Raw genomic sequence first — 22,982 nt, 5'->3', positions numbered from 1 at the left:
TACTTAACAGCTATCCCAGTGGGGAAAAAAGTTCATTTTATTCAGATGAGGCACTTTCAATGAATTATTTGTGATGTGTGTGTGTGTGTTGTGTGTGTATGTGCACATATGCATGGGGAGTAGTGGAGGTGGTGCAGGATAATAAATACTGTGAGGGTGGAGGAACACCCCCCTGAGCTAGCAGGAGGGTGTGGCAGCAATTTACAGAGCCTGGGGAGGACAGTCCAGGGACAAGGAGGTTCACAGCTGGCTTGGAGGCTGAGATGTCCCCATCAGCACAAGAAGCCAAAGAAATTGGAGGAGCGAGGGGGTGGGCCCACGAGCATGGGCATCTGGTTCCTGTGGGTGATCTTGATCTGGAAGGGAAGGAGGAACATTCAGAGGCAGGACCTGGTGCCTTGGGGCTAGAGCAGCAGAGACTTGGGGGAAAATCTGTTCAGGGGTCCTAGAGAGGCCACAGTTGGAAGGCCAGGGGCTGAGAAATCAGGATTTAGGAGGAAGGTGCACAGGGGAACTTCAGGCCTCAGAAGGAAGTAAAGAATCCATGAATGGAAATTTAGGATCCATAGAGCCCAGAGGTTGTTTCTGGCAGGCATAGACAATACTCACTGTACAAGGTGTCTGCATCCAGGGTTCTCCGTCAATTTGCATGGGGAGGGTTTTTGTGGTGCTGTGTAAGGTCAAGACAAATTGGTGGCGGCCTCTTTGCCAGCTGAGTACCACAACTCTGTTCCCAGGTTGGCTTTGAGCCCCTTTGTTACCAAGGAAGATCTGGGACAGGCCCTCCCCACCATTCCCATTCTCTGTCTGCTTTCCTGGCCCCACTGCTTCCCTCAGAGCCCCCAGCTGGAGTTTTTCTTACTGGAAGGTGATCTCAGAGCACTTGGCCAGCCGATGTCCAGCATTCTTGAGCTTGGTATAGATCTGGCCTATCTCAATTGCACCCTCCAGCCCCACTACTTCCAGCCGCTTGTCACTTAGGTCTGCGGGGTGGGAAGTAGGGAGATAGGTTTTGTAGAAGCAGGGTGCCACCAAAGAGTCATACCTTGCCCTTAGTACCGCCCACCCACCCCCAACTCAGCTCCCAAGGCTGCTCCTCTTACCTGGTACACAGGTCTTTAGGATATCAGGGTCGGTGATGACTTTGGCAGTAGCACCTAAGGCCTGGTTGATCCCATGGATATCGCCATGTGGTCTCTTGGTGTCACCCCAGAGATTGGAGCCACCATGTGTGCTTGGGATGTTCAGCACTGCAATGCCTTCTAGGGACAGGTTGCTCAGATCCAGTGGTTTCCCACAGATCTGAGACGGGGAGAGCACAGATCCTTGCCTCATGGCATCACAATGGCCGTGCCCATTCCCTCCACCAGGTAACACACAGGGAAGGCTAGGACGTGCAGGTTTGCAAGGGGTGGAGAGAATGAAAGACTGGTGTTTCTTGAGAGCTTGGGAAATCAGAATTAGAGAGCTGAGAGGTCAAAGTATAGGTTCAAGAATATGGGAAGTTCCTGAGGCCTCCTGCGGAGGGTGAAATTATTAATAAGATACAAGAAGCTGAAAAGGATGTGGGGTTGGCTCTCAACACACCCACCTCAACTGTCAAAGATTCCTCCAGCTTTTTGCATGTTGAGAAGATGGATTCAGAAGTGGCAAATTCGAAGTACCATAGCTTGTTCTTCATTCTGTGTTGGCCCCAACGCCAGGCCCAGGAGGGACGGGACAAGTTATACAGTGCTGGCAGAGGTGGATTAAATGACAGGGAAGGGCATCAACCCCCCAACTGCTGTCCCAGTGGGAACAGGGAAGCTTGGTCAAGGGGCTTCCTAGAAGTGTCACTGCCCACCAAAGCACGGAGTCAAACTTGGCCAAAGCTGGTCCTTGCCACTGTGTATGCCCACACTCTCCCTTCCCTCACCTGCTGTTGAACTTCTCAGGATATTTCTCTCGCATAATGTGGAATCGGTGAGCAATAGAGGCATCCTGGGGAGTCCAGGGCAAGTGAGATCAGAGACTGCCTCCTTTCTCAGCACAGAACCCTCTTTCTTTCACTCTCCAGTTTGGGAGTGATACATCCCACATTCTCTTCTTGCAATTCATACCACTATCCCCCAACTCTTCATTTCCCTGGGTCATGGCTCCCTTAGCCTCTACGTTCCTTTTCTGCCCTCTTCTAGCCTTTCCCTGCTTGACCCCCAGCCCCCCCCTCCCTCCCCTGCCCATGCCCCACTCTACTGACCACACCGATGGAGAAGTAGTTATTGATGATTTGAAAGGGGACTGGGTCACTCTTTTCTTCAGTTTGTTGGGGTATCACCTCCACAGACCATCGATCCATATGTACCACCTTACTTGTCTCTAAATCCTTGAGGATCTTCCCCAGATTCTGTCCCTCATACCCTAAGGATGGGGGAGAAAACAGGTTAGTACTAAGCCCTGGGTCCCAGAGGAGGGACCTCCTCTAAGCTCCCAGCTCCACAAATTCTCAGGGATACTATGCTCTTGTGCTGCAGACCCTACCAGCCCTAAGCACAAAAGGGCAGGGTGCTCAGTCTCGGCTTCCATGAACCAGTCTTAAGGTCAGACACTTACTGACCCTTTTCTCCACACTGTCACTGTCATAGAGGGTGAAAGTTTCCAATGTGTGTGCACATCTAACCATAATGCCAAAGTTTATCTGGAAAAGTAAAGAAAATTGCCAGGAAAATGAAAAGCGCTGAAAAAGATGAGTGATGAATGGGAATGATCTCTTTCTCTGATGCTTTCTCTTCTCCCAGATAGAACACAGTATAAAGCAACAGTATCAAAACAGGCTGATACTGGCATGAATGCCATGAATAGAATAAAAAGTTCAATAGCAAAGAACAGAGTGTCCCAGAAATAGACTCGAGTGTATGTGGGAATTTAGTATATGATGACATTTCAAAGAAATGGAAAAAGAAAGGTTATTCAGTAAATGGTGCTGGATGTAGAAGTAACAACCCCTGATACTAAGATAAATTCAAGATGGGTCAAAGAATTTAAAAGTAAGCAAAATTTGTACTAGCAGAAAACATGAATGAATGTTTTATCATTTTTGAGTGGAAAAAGCCTTTCTAAAGCATAGGATAGCCTAGATGGGCGGGGGGAGAATGGCTACATGTATATGTATGGCTGAGTCCCTTTGCTGTCCATCTGAAACTATCACAACATCGTTAATCATCTGTATGCCATAAAATATATAAAATTTTTTATTTTATAAATATTTGTATAAAAATATAACTTTTATTTTATAAAATAAAAAATTTAAAGAACATAGTACAAAACTTAGAGCCAAATAAGAAGGCCAATAAATCCAATCATATTAAAATTAAATTAAAAATTTCTGAAATCAAACAAAAGTAAAGCAAATATATTTGGAATTTTCAAAATTGACATAAAATAAACAGAAATAGTTCTGACCAAAAGAAAAAAAGGCCCAAACATACAACCTCTGTATGGTTAAATAAACACACACCTTTAAAAAAAGACAAACTGGGAAAAAGTACCTGTAGCACATATAACAGACTAACTTATCCAACATTTAAAAAGTACTTACAAAACATTATATTCAAAAAGTCAATAGAAAAATGGGCAAACAACTCAAGCCAATCACAAAAGAAAAAATATACATGGCAAATATGCCTATTACAGATGCTTAGTATTACTAATGACTAAAAGAATTGTAAATTAAAACTGTAAAGTAGTTAACTTTTTGTTGCCTATCAGATTGACAAACTATAAAGAGGCTGAGAAAACCAAGTGTTAATGGGATTATGAATAAACTGGCACTCTCATCTGCTGTTAGTTGGAGCATAAATTGGTATTTCATTTTTGGAAAACAATTTGGCAACTTTTATTGAAATGTTATCAAAACATATTCTCTGACACAGCAATTCCACTTTTAGGAATTTCTCCTCCAGAAACACAAATGTATATAGAGATGGATGGATGTAAAAGGATTCTTGCTGATGTACTCACTCTCTAAAACAGCAAAAAAACCCTCAAAAAACTAAATATCCATTATGAGGGGAAAGCTATATAAATTATGCCAAATCCATGCCATGAAATAATGTGCAGCTATTATAATCTGAATCAAATCTCTAAGAAATAACTTGGAAAGTTCTCCAAGACATATTCAAAGAAAAAAGAAGTGCCAGGACAATGTGTGATCCCATTTGTTTGTTTAAAAGCTCTGTGTGTTTGTGTAAACAGAAAAATGAGCGCAAATAGGCAACAGTGGTTATCTCTGGGGAGGAATGTGGAATTTGGTGAGGGGGTAGGGAAGAGGAAACTTTTATGTGAAGACTCACATATTTTACTTTTTAAAATCTTTCACAGTGAAAATGTACTGATGCAATATTTGTATAATTTTTAAAAGATAAAATAACCAGTAAAATGTTTATACTCTTTGAGCCAGCAATTCCACTTTTAGAAATCTCTCCTAGAGAAATTCTCACAGCTGTGTACAGAGATAGAGTGTAGCATGGTATGTGATTAAAAAATTGAATGCTACCCAGATGTCTATCAATATGAGACTAGTTAGGAAGTTCCCTGGTGGTCCAGTGGTTAGGACTTGATACTTTTACTGCCAAGGTTCAGGTTCAGTCTCTGGTTGGGGAACTATAATCCTGCAAGTCTCATGGTATGGCCAAAAAAAAGGGTGGGTGGGTGGAGGGGGCTACTTAAATAAATTATGGCATATTCACACAATGGAATGCCGCTCAGTAGTTAAAAAAAAAAAAGTGAGGCAAACCTGACCATATTGAAATATAACTAAGATGAACCGTTTATTGAAAATAGAAAAACATCAATAAAATGATCTTATTGCTTAAATACATATTAGTATGTGTCTAGAGAGAAAAATATGGAAGAACAGACTCCAAAACTTGAGGGAGTAGATTCCAGGGAACTTTCATTTTCTTGGCAAGTATATTTGAGATGTTTGACTTTTTTTTTGGCCAGGACATGGAACTTTTCTAATGAGGGATCGAACCTCTCTGCCTCTTGCAGTGGAAGAATGAAGTGTTAACCACTGAACCACTGGGGAAGTCCTGAATTATTATTATTATTATTTACCACGTGCATGTATTATTTTTGTAATCAAGAAAAAAAGATTAAAAAAATATCTTCGCTTCCTCACATTTCATCAATGGTTCAACCCACTATAATTTGCCTTTCTCAATACCACCCTGTGAAACTCTTCTGGCAAAGACTGCCAGTGATTCCTGCCAAAACCAACAGTGTATCTTTAGTTCTCATTTTAATTCATGAAACTCCTCACTTAGCCTCTAAAATACCACCAAATTACAGAGGACCTGTTCTGTTTTTTCTGAGTCTCTGTGGTAAACAAAACAATGGCCCTTCAGGGAAGTCCACAACCTAATCTGCAAAATTGGTGAATAAATGGCAAAAGAGACTTTGCAGACAAGATTAAACTAAGGACTTTAAGATGAGGAGATCATCCTGGATTATCTGGCTGGGCCCTGTGTAACCACAGGGCTCATTATAAGTGAAAGAAAGCTACAAGAGAGAAGAGTCATGGAAGGAGATACAACAAGGAAGCAGAGCTTGCAATGATAACACTGTTGGTCGGAAGGTGGGCCATGAGCCAGAGAACGCAGGCAGCCTCTAGTAACTGGAAAAGGCAAGGCGAGGGATTCTCCCCTAGAGCCTCTAGAAAAAAATATAGCCCTGTATTATATTGGAGTATAGCCAATTAAGAACGTTGTGATAGTTTCAGCCATATACATACATGTATCCATTTTCCCCCAAACTCCCTTCCATCCAGACTACCACATAACAGTGAGCAGTTCCCTGTGCTATTCAGAAGGTCATTGTTGGTTATCCATTTTAAATATAGCAGTGTGTACATGTTGATTCCAAGCTCCCTAACTATCCCTTCCCCCAGCTCTTTCCCCCGGTTACCATAAGTTTGTTCTCTAAGTCTCTGAGTATGTTTTCACCCCTGCCAAGATTTTAGCTCAGTGGAAATGATTATGGATTTGTGCCCTCCAGAACTGTTAAGATAATAAATCTGTGTTGATTTAAGGCACCATGGTGATTTGTTACAGCAGCAATAGGACACTAGTACAGACTCCTTTAATAATTCATCTTCTTCTGTTCAACCTTTAAATAGAATGTTTACCAAGATCTGGCTGTCCTTATCTACCTTCTCTTCTTATCTCTTTCCCTGGGTAACTCATCTCCTCTGAGGACATCAATTCTCTCTTTGGAGCAGATGTCTCTCAAACACGTATCTTCAGCCCTGACTTCTCTCCTAAATTCCTAACGTCAAGTTCTAACTACCTACCACACATCTCCATCTGGGAGCTCCACTGATACCTGAACTTGATATATCCAAAACAGAATCTATCTTTCTTCCTTAAACTGGTCCTCCTTCTAAATTCCCTGTCTTAATAAATAGTACCCCATCTGCTTAGTTCACAAACCTAGAAAATGTCTTAGACTTGTCTTCACCTCATCCCCCAGTCTGTTAGTTACCAAGTACTGTGGCTTCCCTGGTGGCTCAGACGGTAAAGTATCTGTCTACAATGTGGGAGACCCGGGTTCGATCCCTGGGTCGGGAAGATCTCCTGGAGAAGGAAATGGCAATCCACTCCAGTACTATTACCTGGAAAATCCCTTAGATGGAGGAGCCTGGTAGGCTACAGTCCATGGGGTCGCAAAGAGCTGGACACGACTGAGCGGCTTCACTTTCTTTCACTTTCACTGTGGCTTCTACCTCATGACTCCACTGGTCATGCTGCCTTTGCTTCTGTGTTCATCTTCTCTGGACTGTGTACTGTGCTCAGTGTCCAACTCTGTGCGGCCCCATGGACTGTAGCTCACCAGGCTCCTCTGTCCATGTCATTTTTCTGGCAAGAACACTGGAGTGGGTTGTTTCCTCCTCCAGGGGCTCTTCCCAACCCAAGGATCAAACCTGCATCTCCTGTGTCTCCTGCATTGCAGGCACATTCTTTAAGCACTGAGGAATCAACTAGACTACTGCAATTGAGGTATTGCTTCCTGCCTCCAATCCATCCTCCATAGAGCTCCCATAGCAGTATTCCTTTCATCAATCCCTCTTCGAATCTTAGGATTTTTTTCAATATCAACACAAATTTTCATTAGTGTTGTATTCAAATAATTATTTTCATGGTTCAGATGGAATTAGCAGAAACTGCTATGAGATCTCATTTGTAAAGCACAAAGTGAAAGGACATCCCTGGTGGTCCAGGTGCAAGACTCTGAGCTCCCAATGCCAGAGGCCTGGGTTCAATCCCTGGTCAGGGAACTAGATCCTGCACGCCACAACGAAGAGTGTGCATGCTGCAACTAAAGATCCTGCATGCCACAACTAAGATTGGGTGCAGCCAAATAAATAACTAATAAATAAAATAACTGTATGTTTCTTTAGAAAAAAAAGAGTGACGATTCAAAGTTCATGATTTCAAAGAGTCTAATACTGCAATGAAACCAAAGTCAGGAATTTCCCCGGTGGTTCGATGGTTAAGAATCTGCTTTCCAATGCAGGGAACACGGGTTTGGGAAGATTCTCATGCCTCAGGGCAATTAAACCCGTGTGCCACAACTATTGAGCCGGCACCTAGAGCCCATACTCCACAACAAGAGAAGCCTTGCAATGAGAAGCCTGTGTAACACAACTAGAGAGTAACCCCTGCTTGCCGCAACTAAAGAAAAGCCCAAGCAGCAACAAAGACCCAGAGCAGCCAAAAAAAGATAAAAAGACCCAATGCAGCCAAATAAAATAAGTAAGTGTTTAAAAAAACAGTAACTGTAATGAAAAAAGAAACAAAGTCAGATGTTGAGAATTCAAGAACACCCCTCCAAAAATGGTCATATGTTTACATACAAGATTCAAATTACTATATAGAGATATTTCTACTTTCTGGAATAATATTTTATATGAAGAGTAATTTTGGACTTCCCTGGTGGCACAGTGGATAAGAATTCTCCTGCCAATTTAGGAGACACAGGTTTGAACCCTGGTCCGGAAAGGTTCCACATGCCGCAGAGCAACTAAGTCCATGTGCCACAACTATTGAGCCCATGTGCTCCAACCTGTAAGCCACAACCACTGAAGCCTGCGCGCCTAGGGCCTGTGCTCTGCAACAAGAGAAGCCACCACAATGAGAAGCCTGAGCATCACGATGAAGAGTGGCCCCTGCTCGCTGAAACTAGAGAAAGCCCTTGCAAAAGCAACAAAAACCCAATGCAGCCAAAAAAAATTTTATTATATACAAAGTAATATTACATATTACTTTGAGGAGAAGGGGACAACAGAGGATGAGATGGTTGGATGGTGTCACTGACTTGATGGACATGAGTCTGAGCAAACTTCGGGAGTTGGTGATGGACTAGGGAAGCCTGGCGTGCTGCAGTCCATGGGGTCCCAAAGAGTCGGACACAAGTGAGTGACTGAACTGATAGAAAGTAATATATATATATATCTATATACCTATATATGTATTTCATGAGTTCCAGAGTTCCCCATGGTTCAGGGATGGCACATTCAAATGCCTCAGAGGCTAGAAAGGTAAAGTGAATGAGTAGCAGGGAGCTGAGAGAATTATGGTGAACTGAAGAATACATGACCCATTTTTAGATATAGCCAAGGTCAAAAAAGTTTAAAACTTTGCAAGGCAAACATACTAGTATGAAACAGTAAGAATCATGTGGGCTGTCAGCTTTCAGTCTCTGGCAGGATGAAGTTAGAAACTCCGCAGCATTCATGACCCTCCGTTATCTGAACCCCGCTTTGGTCGGTCTTCCCTCTCCCCACAGCCCACTGTGCGTCCTAGTCCCAGTCACAGTGAATGACTCACACTTCCCAAAACACATCACCATGTTGTTTGGTGGCTCTGCTGGTCTTACACAACTTCTTTCACCTAGAATACCTTTCTCTCTCCTTAGGAAAGCTCCCATTCCATAATCTCCTGTGAGATCTCAAAGCTCGACTCTGAATCCAAGAGCCTCAACTCCAAGACAACTTCCTCATTCCAAGACAGTTTCAACCTTCCCCCACACTGACCTCTTTATCTATCAATACCATCCCTCAAACCTTCTCTTCGAAGGGATAAAAAAAGACTAGAAATGGGAGAGCCCTTAGGGGACTGTTGCAATAGACTTGGGAAAAAAACTATGATGAATGAATGAATGATTTCTGATTATAGTTGACCTTTGAATAACATAGGGGTTAATCTGAGTATAACTTATAGTCAGCCCTCCAAATCCACTGTTCCTCTGCATCTGTGGATACAACCAACCATGGACTCTGTAATCCTGTAACACTTACTACCAAAAAATATCCTCAGTAAGTGGATCAGCACAGTTCAAGATCCAACTGTAATTGGCTGAACAAATGAATGAGCCACAGCCAAGTTCCCTGCTAGCTTCATCACTCAGTATCTGGCTTAGCTCTTGTACGTAGCTCTTACATATAGCTCTTTCTTATTCCCACATTGTCTTCTTCACCCACATTTTCTTTGATTCTGAGCTCTAAGACCTGGGAGAAACAAAAGAGTATTTTCAAGTTTATAGGGAAGAAGACTGTCTCCCTTGACCCGTCTAAGTCCAGACTGTCATCCTTGACCCTTCAGGTCCTTGGCTTCTTCCAGAGCCCTCTTTGAGACGATCTACTTTAGGACCCACCTATCTGTGCCTCTCTTCTCCACCAACACTTTTTCTTCACCAGATGCCTAAATGCCTATTTTAAATTAAAAAAAAACTTTCGGCTGCTCCACATGGCATGCGGGATCTTAGTTTCCTAACCAGGGATTGAACCTGTACCCCTTGCAGTGGAAGCTTGGAGTCTGAACCACTGGACCACCAGGGAAGTCCCCTAAATGCCTTCTCTATGTGCCTTCCCCTTCCTACCCAACTCCCTCACTCCCCTGTGCTTAGCCGCTCGATCATGTCCAACTCTTTGTGACCCCATGTACTGTAGCCCACCAGGCTCCTCTGTCCATGGGGATTCCCCAAGCAAGAATACTGGAGTGGATTGCCAAACCCTCCTCCAGGGGATCTTCCCAACCCAGGAATCGAACCCAGGTCTCCCACATTGCAGGTGGGTTCTCTACTGTCTGAGCCACCAGGGAAGCCAATGATTACTACAGTGGATAACCCATCCCTTCTTCCTGGGATCTTCCCAACCCAGGAATTGAACCGGGGTCTCCTGCGTTGCAGGCGGACTCTTTACTAGCTGAGCTACCAAACAATTTCTAATCACTTACCTCCTCCCCATCTTAGGCAACGAGCCAGATCATTTCCAGTGCCCAGGGGCAACACAGCGACAGGAGGCACAAAAGGCAAGTTGGCTTTGTCTGGGGAGGTAGGTGAGGAGATGGATGGAGAGAGTTAGCTCTGGAGGGACACTCCCCCTGAGCCCAGCCTGAAGCCTCTCCCTTCACTGACCAATGGACTCTAGAATCCAGCCTACTGTGCCATCTCCGCCGCACACCAAAATCCTGTAATCAGGAACATCTCTGAAGAATCTGAGTCTGAGACAAAAAGTGAAAGGGAAAATGACGAAGGCTATCAGGACTAAGGCTACCCAACTCTTGGAAAGGCAGGGTAAGTACTCATTGTCTCTCATTCCTTATAATGCCCTTTCCCTTTGTCAAAAGACTTGTTTCCATTAAGGCTAAAAAAAGTACAACCTTATAGCCACTCCTCAGTGAAGAGACAGAAACAGTTATCTCCTTCCATTGAGAGCAGAGCAAAGATGAGCCAGAGAATTCAGGGTTGGGGATACCCAGCAAAAGCAGCATCGTGAAGTCTGGTTTTCTGGGCTTCCCTGGCCCTTCCCTCCCAACATGCACTCTTTCCTGCTCTCTTCCAACGTACACAGAAAGGCAGACACACACAACCCTGTGATACAGCCCCTAATCTATCCTCACCCTGGCTCAGGACCATCCTTTAGGAGGTTGAACACCTGTCGAGGGTTCAGCAGATACTGGAATTTCCAAAGCACCCTGTGTGGAGAAAAAGGAAAGCTCATGGAGGGGATGGACATTCTGTACTCCACTCTTTTTTTTGCGTGGCATGCAGAACCTTAGTTCCCCAACAAGTGATGGGATCCCTGCCCCCCACAGTGGAAGCTCAGAGTCTTAACCACTGGACCTCCAAGGAAGACCCTGTACTCCACACTCTTAATGTCCGTAAGGTATGTCCCCTCCATACATACAGATTCCCAACTTCTGCTGGTCTTCTCCCTCAATTTCACAAAGGCTATTCTCTCTCTCTCCTCACCTCTCGCCTTGCTTCCCGCCACTCTTGGGGTTCACAAAGACCAGAAGTGGGTGGGTGTTAGAAACGGGATCAATCTGCATTGAGGGAAGAAAATAAGGATAAGGAAAGCAGGATTTTGTCAGAGTGAAGATGGACCCTAGAAACAGGGGCAGAGGGCTGGCTTCCCCCCAGAAGGCTTTCCCCTCCCCTCCCAGGGAGCAGGCTCCAACACCCAGGTTTCCTCCCATGAAGTCCCCACCATGAAGCCCTCCTGGCCCTGTACCCGCAGAGCCTCAGACGTGCTCAAACTTAAATCATCCATGGTCTTCTGGCTTATTTTGCTAGTTTTACGCTCCTGTCCAGAGGCCTAGGAAGGGAAGGAGGCAGAGGGAAGGAAAACTGGATTGTGTGACTCCATAAACAGATGAGAATCTGACTTGAATCCTAGAAATATAGGCTCTCTGCTCTAAGTGACATTGTATGTATCCGTGTTTAAAGTGGGGAAGCTCTCCTGCTCCCTTCCCAAGTGCTGCCCAAGAGTCTCACCAGGACGCTGGGATAGATGGAAGACGGAGGCAGGATGTGATCTCGGAGCAGCCCACAGTCACACTCATGGCCCATGGCTGGAAGGCAGTCATCATGGATCTGAAAGACAAGGCAGGCGTGGAGAGATCGTGAAGGGAACCCCATCACCTGTCAACTTGCAGTCTAGTATAACCAAGGCTGTTAGGGAGACGTGCTGGAGGAGGCGGGTGTGGGTGGTGGTGGGTGGTGGGGTGGAAAGGGCCGCTCATCGAGGGGCCCAGACCAAGGCTGGGCTGATAGCTCCCAAACTGACCTCTAGGTGGCACCACACACAATGCAGCCCAACCAGACTGTGGTAGATCCGGATCTTTTTCTGACAGCGGTCACACCGTCCAGATTCACAGCCTCCTCGCACCCACACGTGTGATTGGACCTTGGGGAGAAAGGCAATCTCTTGTCTGAGAGGGTCTGAGGCAGGGACTCGGGGAAGGTCTCAGGGCAGCAATGGGCCAAGACCCAGGGCCAGGATGTGGGTGGTGATTGAGTGGGCATGGGGTCACTCACACCAATGTCCTTCCGAGACTTGGCATAGGTGCTGACTTCACAGGGCAGGGCCTTCATGGCACATTGGTCATGAACGATGTATTTACACACTGGGCCAGAGGGAGAAAGGTCAGCACCTTAGCTGCTGCCCCCATCCCCTATTTCCTCCTTACCTGGGAGACAGACAGCATTACTCATTGCAGCTGACATCTAACCCCTTGCTGTGAGGGTGTGGCACAGAATTAAAGTTTGAGGTGGACTTGGACTTGGACTCACCTCCAAGACCTGGGTCTTTTGCTCACTCTTCCCCCTAAAAGAGCAATTGCTACCAAATGCTCAACCCCACTCCATTCACGTGTCAAGAAACTGAGCTGGATGATGTAAAAGGATGCCCAGATATAACACCACCAAAAATAATAGCTAATTTTTATTGCAGACTTAATAGTAGGTACATGCACTGAATGAAGTACTTTTCTGGTATCAACTTATTTAACGCTCATATTATCTCATTTTCAGTTGAAGAAACTAAGACTTAGAGATGTTATGTGGCTAGACCTAGATGCTACTTAAATGTCCATCGATAAAGGACTGGATAAAGAAGATGTGGTATGTATATACAATGGCATATTACTCAGTCATTAAAAAGAATGAAATAATGCCATTTGCAGCAACATGGATGGACCTAGAGAATGTCATATTGAGTGAAGTAAGTCAGACAGAGAAGGAGAACTATCGTATGACATTCCTTATATGTGGAATCTAAAAAGAAATGATACAAATGAACTTACAAAACAGAAAGAAACTCACAGACTGAAAGCATGAACTTATGGTTGCTGGGGGGAAGGGATAGTTAGAGAGTTTGGCAAAGTCATGAACACACTGCTATATTCAAAATGGATAACCAACAAGGACCTATTGTATGGCACATGGAACTCTGCTCAATGTTATGTGGTAGCCTGGATGGGAAGGGGGTCAGGGGAAGAATGGATACATGTATATGTATGGCTGAGACCTGAAACAATCACAACAAGGTCACATAACCAGTCACTGGAAGAGCCCAGGATTCAAACTCAGGTCTCTCGGAGTTCAGAGCACCGTGTTCCTACAGATAGCTGGGCTTCCCCTCTGCTCCCACACTTCTAGGCCCCATCACTCACGGTTACAGCTCAGGCCCTGTTTGCCAAGACCAATGCTCGACTCGCACAGGTTGCAGTAGACTGGTCGGGGGAATCTCTTGGGTCTCCACATGTGCTGCCCATTGTCCTTCAGGGTCTGGGAGGGCATAGCAGACACTGGGGAATGTCTAAGCCCTTAGAGAGCCAACTCTGGCAATTACAACCCAAGACAACTGTTTTACCCATCCTCACAAATCTCTCCTACTCACCATCTCCAGGCCCAGCAGCACGAGCAGTGGCACGGTGGTGGCCCCAGCCCGGAGCCACTCAGCCAGGGACACAGAGCCACTGCCATCATAGTCAATCTCCTTCATCATCTCTTGAAGAATCTGAGCAGAGAAGGCAGGGAGATAGACTTTTGGGGTGAGTAACCCCTTACTTCTACTGCCCCCTAGGACACTCAGCCTAGCCATCCTAGCCGAGGGCAACCAAGCTGCCTGTCAGAAATGGGGGAGGACAAATAAAGGACTGACTAAGGAGGAAGTATAAGAAGGGACATGCAGGAAGAATCGCCTTACCGGCCTCAGCTCAGACACATCCCAATCCAGGTATTCAGCCATTCGCATCATCTGTATGATGATCCTGTCCACTTCCTGGGGACCAAGAGGGTAAGAGCCACAGCCATATCCCACCTCACTACCACTGTCCAAACTCCCTAGAGATCAAGGTTCCACCCACAGATCCCCTCTCATTCTCAAGTGCCTCTGTCAAGTAAATGAGTGCCTATGTGTTTATCTTTGCAAGGGAGTCCCCAGATCATGTCTCCAGCATCCGCTTTTAGGCGTCAAGAGCTTGGGTTGTAGTTGTTTAGTCGCTAAGTCATGCCTGACTCTTTGCGACCCCATGGACTATATAGCCCACAAGGCTCCTCCATCCATGGAATCCAGTAAGGATACTGGAGTGGGTTGCCATTTCCTTCTCCAGGAGATCTTCTTGATCCAGGGATCGGACCTGAGTCTCCTGCACTGGCAGGCAGATTCTTTACCGCTAAGCCATCAAGGAAGCCCCAAGAGCTTGGGACCTACTCCCAAATTTAGTCCTAGAGGACTCAGCTTCTCCCTCTAGCTGCCTCTGCTTAAGGTCCTGGAAGAGTTGGGACAGGAGGGCACAGACAAACGGACACATACTCCCTTGCCCAGCATATAGGTCCCCCAACTCACTGAGCTGTCCAGGATCCCATTTCTGTCCGTGTCGTACAGCTTGAAGGTGACTGTGGGGTGTTTTAGGGGTCAGTTTGTGAGGGATATCCAAAGAATTCATAACCGAATACAGGGGAAACAAAGAGATAAGGAGAGACTGTTTGGATGAAGAACCCAGGACTTGGGGCTGGGACTGAGACAGGAGACAAAAAGGGAGGGGCAACAGTATACACCTCCCAAATCCCAAGAACATCCTAGGTCACCCACGTGAAAATATACAAGACATGGGAACTAGGGTGACTCTGGTAGATGGCGTTAGGTATAAGGAGTATGGGGAAACAAAGGAAATGGGGCCCATTCTCTGACCCCACCTTTGTCTGGCTAGGGAATACCCTCTTTCCCTTCACCTTTCCTCCCCTCTCCCAGTCCAGAATGGCAACTCACATTCTAGCTTGTCTTCCGGCCGGCCACCCTCCAGAAGAGAAAAGTAGCAGGAGACATCACTAAGACACACCACATCTGGTCACAAAAAGTGCAGCAGATCTCAGGTTGGGGCTCCCTCCATCTGGCTCTTCTCTTTTCCTTTGTTTGTTTCAACTCTCCCCTTTCACCTTTCACTTTTCTCCCTCTGGCTCCTAGACCAGCCTGGCTACCCTCTACCTCTCCTTCCCACCACCCTGCCCCCAAGATGTGACTCAATTCAACTCTCACTCCCCAAACTCCCACGTAATTTGACTTTTCTTCTGGGCTGGAGGCCCAGCCCAGTCCCACCCACGTGTGACCATACCTTCTCTTACAGTATCTTCTATGTAGTAGCCAGTCTGGAAGGACTGAAACAGTGCCTGGCTTAGGTGATCTGGAACATTATCCACTTCCAGGTAGATTTTCAGGAATTGCTGGAACCCCTCGTATCCAATGGCCTATGATGAGAGCAAGCATTACCCCAGGGAGATCTGCGGGATGGGAGTTGGGGACTGCGTTGGGAGTAGTGGGGACATGACAATAAATGCAGAGTTGAGAAGCATCCAAGGCAGGAGGAGTGTGGTTTATTGGGCTAAGTCCCGAGTTCACAGAATCTCGTTTTGTCCTAAGTAACAGCTGCAGTAACCATGGGTGCTGGGGGAATCTGGAGAGAGGACAGCAAGGGTTCGGCCAGAATAATCCCTGGAAGTTGGGGATCCCAATCGAGTAGCAAAAACAAAGGTGGGAAGAGTTGGTGAAGGAGACGATTTCCCAGTGGCCACTTACATCTCCTTGGAGATATTCAGCCATTTCACCATCCTCAAAGAGCTTCAGAACATCACTGACCTTTTTGGTGGAGTCTAGGGAGTGAAGAGGGGGAAGATAGTGTTATTCTGGTTCAGATTTCCCTACCCTCTGCTAGTCACCCCCCCAGACATCCAACAGGAAAGAAGATTCCAGCGAGATGAAAAAGAAATTTCAAGAAAAAACAGAAATACAGAGAGAAAAACCTTTCAGTTCCTCCAAATTGGTTGCCCTCTTTACTTCTCTTCTCTGAGATTTGAAGCAGGCAGTTAAGATTTAGAGAAGGTGAGTAGAAAGCTAAGACCCCAGGTGTCTCCTGATTTGCCTGCCCTCCTTCTCCCAGTCAGGCATATCTCAAAAGCATCAAGTCTCAAGGCCACTAGGGAAAAGAGAGGGAGCTGGGGGGAATGAGGAGGAGGGATTGTCTAAGGGTAAGGTCTCCAGGACTGAATGACTGAGAGGAAAGACTCACATTCCATGTATTTTTGCAGCTGGGCAAAATCACTGGGGCTTATTAGGCCCCTCTCCTTGGCCATCTTTCTTTTTTTCTTAAGGATGAACACAAAGGCAGCTTGTTTGTAGTACTTCTGGGCCTTGGAACTTTGCTTCCAAGGGCAGTTCTGGAAGATGACAAGAGCATGTGGTAGGACTGATCAACTATCTGTGCCTCTTCGCTTCTGTCTGCTCCATTCATTTCCCACTCCTACTATTGTTTCTCTTCCTTCTCTGAGTCCCTCCCCAAGTATCTTCCTTTTCCTCTGTTACTTGACTTTGTGTCTCCATCTCTCCCTGACAGTGTCTGTTCTCTGTGTCTGTTTCTCTGACTCATCCTTGACTCCATCTCCAACATTTCTGGATCCTTCTCCAGCTCTCTGATTTCTGCCCCAGTCTGTCTTGATTCATCTCTTGACCACCCTCACTTCCCCGCCCCCACCCCCGCTTTCCTAGGCTACAGTGTCTCTGCGGGTGTGTCCTTCGGCCGCTTTTCTACCTTTTCTCCCTCCACCCCCAATCTCCACAATCTCAGTTTCGGCCGGCCCTGAGCTCAGTCCCATCTCCCTTTCCTTTCGATCCCGCAGTCCCGGCCCTGCAGTGGTTCTCACTGAGATGGCCGCACGCCTCCCGGGCCACGACCCCATCTTGCTCCGCCTCCAGCCCTGGTCCCCAGACCCGCTCAGCCACCACTCCCAGAATCACCCACGCCCCGCAACGACCTCTAGCGCTTCTGACGCGCGCGACACAGAACCACCTCTAGCCGGGCCCCCAGCCCCGGCCCCGCCTGTCTGCGTCCTGCGGAGCTCCACTGGGGAAGGGCGGGCCCCAGGCAGGAGACAAGTGGGAGGAGGTAGGGGAAGAAGGCGCTGAGCATCAGCTCCAGGACGGTTGTGCTGAGTGAGGGAGCTTTCTTTCCACCCTGCTAGGTTGGCAGTGTTTAGGGAGCCCCAGCATTCAGCTGTGGGACTCAGGAACGAAGGAGGAGCCGTGTGTGGATCATGTTGACCACTGCTGGCCCAGGGGCCAAGCTGCAGGGGGCAACTTGCCTTGAAGATTCAATAACAGCAGTAACAATAATAAATTACATTAGCATAGTACAGCACCATTTTGGAATCAGACAGAACTGGGGTTAGTCATATGGGGATTCCATTCTTAGCTCTGATACCATCGTGTGACTTGGGCAAGTTATATCTATAAAATGGGGAGAATGATGTCTGTCTTTCATAGTTGCGAGGATTAAGTCAAATAATGTATGAGAAAAGAAAAGAAAAAAAGAATGTATGAAAAGTACCTAGTATAACACCTGGCATATATAGACGGTCTACAAGGAATGGTAGTTATTATCGTATTAAGAAGTAAAATCAAACTCTATGAGATAAGAAATAATTGGTATAGCCATTCTATAGATGAAAAACAGGACAGGGAGGACAGGGAGACCTGGCATGCTGCGATTCATGGGGTCGCAAAGAGTCGGACATGACTGAGTGACTGATCTGATCTGATCTGATAGATGAAAAAAACCCGAGCTCAAAGAGGTTGGGACTTCCCATGGCAGGTGAAAAGTGGAGGCGCCAAGGCTCCAACCCAAGAACTGTGCGGTGCATTCCCCCCTTACCCCCGCCCACTTCTCCCCACACACACTCCTGCCTCTCTGTCCTTTTGTTCCACTCTCCCCTTCACACACTGCTCTCTAGTCTCACTGCCCTCCTTTCTGTTCCTCCAGCACACGAAGTTCTTCCCTGCTCAGGGCCATGAGACTTACTGTTCTGTCTGCCTGGAACACCCTTCCCTGCTCTTAGCAGAGATGACTTCTTGCCTAAGCTGAAATGTCAGCTCCTCCAAGAGACCTTTCCAGATCATTCTGTCCTAAGGTAGGCCCCCTCCTTTACATAGCAACCTCCTTTGTTTCCTTGGCAGAACTTATCACAACTGGAAATTATCTTGTCAATTCATTTGCTTCTTTGTTTGTTGTTTGTCATCTCCTACCAAAATGTAAGTTTCACAGGGCAGGAGCTTATCAGGCTTGTTCACCACTCTGTCCTCAGTACCTAATGCCCATCATGTTTTAAGTCTTCCGTAACAGTTGTACAGATAGTTGTATTAAGTTAGGGAGTCATATTTGGGGAATATTAATCCAAAAATGATAAATGGGATGCTAGAGCATCCATCTGGACAGCGAGGGGAATACGAGAAAACGTGGAGCACATGTGGTGGTGGTGGTTTAGTTGCTAAGTCATGTCTGACTCTTCGCAACCCCATGAACTGTAGCCCTTCAGGCTCCTCTGTCCATGGGATTTCCCAGGCAAAAATATTGGAGTGGGTTGCCATTTCCTCATCCAGGGGATCTTCCCAATCCAGGGATCAAACCCAGGTCTCCTGCATTGCAAGCAGATTCTTTACCACTAAGCCACTGGGAAGCCTGGAGCACACACAGTAGGTGCTAACTAATTATTTGTTGGCTTCCCTGGTGGCTCAGAGGTTAAAGCATCTGCCTGCAATGCAGGAGACCTGATTTGGGATCGAAACCCATTCGATCCCTGGGTTTGGGAAGATCCCCTGAAGAAGGAAAATGATGAATGATGTTTAAAAGCCACTTACTGTGGTACTCAACCCAAGGCCCTAACCTTCTGTCTCACTTCTGCCCACTTATTTAGGGTTGTTGGGGCAGGCTTAAGGAGGCTGTTAGGGCCCACTAAAATTTCTTTTCTGATGACGCAAGAACATTCTCTGCAGCCTCTGCCTTTGGGACATCTCTGCCACATACCTCCAAGTATAGCATTCCTATTCTGGACACTCTCTGGGAACACTTAAAAGCAGGTACTGAGACACTAATATTCTGAAGAAAGGACTCCACCCATCTGGCCCTTTCAATGACTATAATCTAACTTCGCCTGCCAACAGATCTAATGAATACATAATTGTCTTATGCTTAATGGGGCCTGTATGGCTTAATTAGCCTCTGATTACCCCTGGGGATCCTTAGATGGCTCCAAGTTTCCAGGAAATGGAATCTGAGAGAGAAAATGACTGAGTGAGCAAGCAAGGGGCAAACAGGAAAGGCACAATACTCCTCTCTTGCCTGTCTTTTCAAACCCTTCTGGTCTTAAATGTAGTATATAGTAGAAGTTAAAAGAATGGATTTTTGAATTAGATAGGCATGGATTGGAATTCTAGCTCTCGGATGAGTTATTTCATCTCCCTGAACCTGTTTTCTTATCTGTAAAATGGGTACCTGGAGAAATCAGTCACCACGTGGAGATTAAATAAGGTAAAACATGCAATATACTTAGCAAACTGCATGGCACAGAGAAATAACTCAATAAACATTAGCTTGTTGTTATTATACAAGGGTGGTACCTAGAGAAACATGTCTGAAGATTAGGAAAAATGATGCCTTGGACCCAGGATGGCATAAATTCCAAGGGACTCCCAGAGGCAGGGAAGCCCAGTTGTACAGCTTCCCACTTGTGCCGTGTCTCAGGCACAGACATGTAATATCAAGATCCTGCACTATGCCTCTGGGAGGGTGAGGAGGTGGCTATAGAAACTAGATGATCAGGGTCCAACGACACGTCTGGGCTGAGAACTTGGACATAAAGCCTCCTGGGATTTTTTTCAGGTGTCCAGGGCCTTAAAAATCTGAAACAAGTCCAGTTTTGTCCTGTTCCATCCCAACCCTGAAGCCATAACCTGGGCTAGTCCAGGCAAATTCTAGGGCTGGGAGGGTGGGGTCTGCTGCCCGCCTGCCAGCTATTTGTGACTCACCCTTCCCTTCCCTCCTCTGGTTTCCCTGCCTGCCCCTACTAACTTGGGGTGAGAAAGTAAGAAGTTGACATGGAGGCAGAGAATCCTAGAACATCCTCCAAGCTGGGAGGCACCAACTCTCTTATCTTACAGAGGAGAAAACTGCGGCCCAGAGAGAGAACTACTCTCTCAAGGTCACACCCAGACTCTAGACATTCCATCCTTAGTCCATTCCATTAAATCTTAGTGTCTCTGGTCGTCTAGATCTTATTTTAAACATTAAGTACTAAAATTGCTGGTAACTGAGAGATAAATATGATTTCCAAAGCCTATGCTAACATTTAAAGTTTCTTTTTCACTTCAACACTCACGGCTCACATTCCAAGTCATGTAGGTTTACCACTACCCAAGAATCAGCTATGTCCCCAGAACACTCAGGCTGATCAGCAAGGAACCCCAAGGGGCAAGCACTCCTCTTTGACCGCCCAGAACAGATTACCTGGACTTCTGAATCCCTTAGCCATTCCAGGGCTTGCATCCTCCTCCTCTTTCTGAGGATTGAGGGAGGATCCCTTCTTTCCTGCCCATCCTTGCTATCAGTGGCCCCTGAGAGGGAATCATTTGGCTTGAAGCCTTGAAATTTGTTAAGCTTCCACAAACATCGCAGACGGTAGTGTTGTCTGATTAAGGGGGTGCTATTTGTGTGTGTGGGGTAGGGGGAGTGTCGCTGTGTAGTACAGGGGGAAGTTACAATGTTGGCATGGTTGGGGGATGTGGGTTCATATGGTTAGGAGGTTGGGAAGATGCCCGGTAATATTTGCATGCCTTCCTCCATAAACCTCATTTTCCCAATTTAAAGGTGAAAAGTGGGATTCAGACTCAGGTAGTTTCAGAAACTTCCCGCTGACAGGTGTAGAAAGGAGAGGGGTGGGAAGTTGGGCACCAGGAGGCCAAACAAGTACCGTTCACCCGTGCAGCGCTGTGGAGGTTCCAAAGCTGAGTTTCCTCCGACTCGGGTCCCTAGGAGCCAGCTTCAGCATCCGTCCGAGTGATCAGGGATCCGAGAGATGGAGGGAAAGGTATAGGGAAAATGCTGCCTATGGGGTTCTTGGCCAACCCTCCTGCTGCCCCCGGCTCCTGGCGCAAACCTTTCTAGCTACCCACTCCATCTGTCACGCTTCCTCCTTCTCGGCCCAGCAGCCCTACCCCAGCCCGTGGGGCGTCCCCTCCCGCGGCCTTCGACCCGACCCGCTCGAGTGCGGGAGGGTGGGAGGCGGCGCGGGGCTCGCGGGGTCTCTACCTTGCATGCGGAGGGCGCGCGGTCGGAGCTGGAGCGCCGGCGCGGGAGCTGGAGCTCGAGCTGGGCTGGAGGGGACGGGCCAGGCAGGCGCGGCCGCCGCGGGGCCGCCCCGCTCCTGACGACACAGCTGCCCGCCCCCCACCCCGGCCAGCCCGCCCGCCAGCCGGCGCCCAGCGCCCCCAACTCGGGGAACTTCTAGTTCATCAGACCCGATTCCCTCCTCCCCCGATCCCCAGATCTCCAAGGCTCTGGTTTGTGCCACTTTCTCCGCATTCCAACGCTGCTCATCTTCCCGCCCCGGTAACAGCTCTGTTTCCGTCTTTCCAGTAACTTACAGCCTCTCCCCGAATCCCAACCCAGGCAGGCGAAGATAGGTGGGAATGGGAGGGGGAGCCCGCTGATGAGACAGCTTGGCAGTTGCCCACCCAGCCACCGTCTCACCCTCTCCTAAATGCTGCCATCAGGGGACTTCCCAAGTCCTTTCCGTCCACCATGGATTGAATTTACTCTCAGGAGATGCTTCAGCAGCAAGGCCAGAGTGCCAAACTGCACATCCTATGACCAAACACTTCCCTGCCACCACGGGCTCCACAGTGCTTGACACAGTTTGAGAGAATCTGCCCACCTTTGCCTCCAGTTTTCTCGCCTCCGTTAAACCCAAACCCCAGATGTCTCAGATTTGTTTTCCCCAGGCTAAGAACAACTCCTCTCAAGACACAGATTCTTCCCTTAATTCTGGGGTCAAGGTTCAGGTGCAAAGAGCATTTTCCTCTGTGTCCGCCCTTTCTTTGTGCTCTAACCCTCTCACTTTACCTGCTGGCCTTGGCAGGTGGTGTGGAGGCCCTGGTCAAAAGTCGGGGTGAAAGGAGATCCTTTCAGCTTCTCCTGTCTGGAATCTGCTCCGAGTTAAGGCTCTTGGGGCAGCATGGATGGTGGTGAGGCTGGTAGAGCAGGGGAGAAAGACAGAGGCCTAGGGACTCACTGGTAGGAACTGAGGACCCAGGCATCCAGCTCCCTGGCCCCGCCCCAACGCCGGTCTAACCCGGTCCTACCCTTCATTGAAATAGGACACAATAACAAAGGCTTGAGTTCCTGGAATCTTACCTTTTACACCTGGTGGTGGAGAGTAGGGAGCGGGGAACTCTGATTGGAAGGGTGTATTTGGGTGTTGTGTGTATGTTGTGCGTGTAAGTACACATAAACACACGTGTAATATACACATATTTTTGGTGGGGGTTGGAGAGGAGTAGGAATGAATACATGAGGCCCTCTAGTGGAAACAGGGATCTAAGCAGCTCTTGACTTTTGAGACTTGGAAGAGAACCCTCCATTTTTATCAGAAATATAGCTGCTGAGTAATAGAGTTTGGAGTATTATTGTTGCATCTGAACTGGAGATCTGAGGTAGGGAGTGGAGACAGCCTGTCTCTCTGCTTCTGTCTCCCCTCTAATCTTAAAAAGACAAGAACCCTGCCACCCTCTATCCTTCGTCTCGTCTTCCTACATGATCTTAGTCATGGAATCATAA

General features: G+C 47.1%; 2 protein-coding genes across 7 annotated transcripts in view; both read right to left on the bottom strand.

Moving 5' to 3' along the window:
- RPS26 (ribosomal protein S26) overlaps positions 1-9,975 on the bottom strand; it is an 83,149-nt gene extending 73,174 nt beyond the window's left edge. Inside the window, exon 1 of the mRNA XM_055577490.1 lies at positions 9,971-9,975. The gene's annotated coding sequence lies outside the window, so the exon portion shown is untranslated. The remainder of the gene's footprint in view (positions 1-9,970) is intronic.
- DGKA (diacylglycerol kinase alpha) lies at positions 19-22,642 on the bottom strand. 6 transcript variants are annotated; one of them, XM_055577331.1, is made up of 25 exons: positions 22,560-22,642; positions 22,269-22,396; positions 16,389-16,536; positions 15,899-15,972; positions 15,438-15,570; positions 15,095-15,169; positions 14,672-14,721; positions 14,030-14,104; positions 13,721-13,840; positions 13,494-13,608; positions 12,358-12,446; positions 12,107-12,226; positions 11,815-11,913; positions 11,552-11,635; positions 11,290-11,363; positions 10,938-11,012; positions 10,453-10,538; positions 10,272-10,361; positions 2,237-2,397; positions 1,916-1,980; positions 1,592-1,682; positions 1,104-1,302; positions 863-983; positions 610-670; positions 19-356 (listed from the first exon to the last, which is right to left on the bottom strand). In XM_055577331.1, exons 3-25 carry the CDS (start codon positions 16,450-16,452, stop codon positions 273-275), a joined length of 2,205 nt encoding a protein of 734 aa, XP_055433306.1. In that variant the 5' UTR covers positions 16,453-16,536; positions 22,269-22,396; positions 22,560-22,642; the 3' UTR covers positions 19-272. The 6 variants fall into 6 exon arrangements, with proteins under 6 accessions (XP_055433306.1, XP_055433297.1, XP_055433327.1 ...); XM_055577322.1 differs by lacking the exon at positions 22,560-22,642 and having other exon boundaries at positions 22,269-22,413; XM_055577352.1 differs by lacking the exons at positions 22,269-22,396; positions 22,560-22,642 and adding an exon at positions 21,456-21,525.
- Positions 22,643-22,982: the final 340 nt, after the last annotated feature.

The sequence above is a fragment of the Bubalus kerabau genome, chromosome 1 (assembly GCF_029407905.1).
Source record: "Bubalus kerabau isolate K-KA32 ecotype Philippines breed swamp buffalo chromosome 1, PCC_UOA_SB_1v2, whole genome shotgun sequence".
NCBI classification, from domain to species: domain Eukaryota; kingdom Metazoa; phylum Chordata; class Mammalia; order Artiodactyla; family Bovidae; genus Bubalus; species Bubalus kerabau.
The sequence above is the reverse complement of the archived record's forward strand: the minus strand, read 5'-3'. Positions and strand labels throughout refer to the sequence as shown.

What these genes read in the sequence shown, in the direction of transcription:
- DGKA (XM_055577313.1), bottom strand. Translation starts at nt 17,055, where the DNA reads ATGGGGTCGTGGCCCGGGAGGCGTGCGGCCATCTCA. An exon ending in ATGGGATCCTGGACAGCTCA is followed by an intron (nt 14,105 to 14,671) that starts GTGAGTTGGGGG and finishes CTTGGTCCCCAG; the next exon opens with GAAGTGGACAGGATCATCAT. An exon ending in CCTAAAGACCTGTGTACCAG is followed by an intron (nt 984 to 1,103) that starts GTAAGAGGAGCA and finishes CCCACCCCGCAG; the next exon opens with ACCTAAGTGACAAGCGGCTG.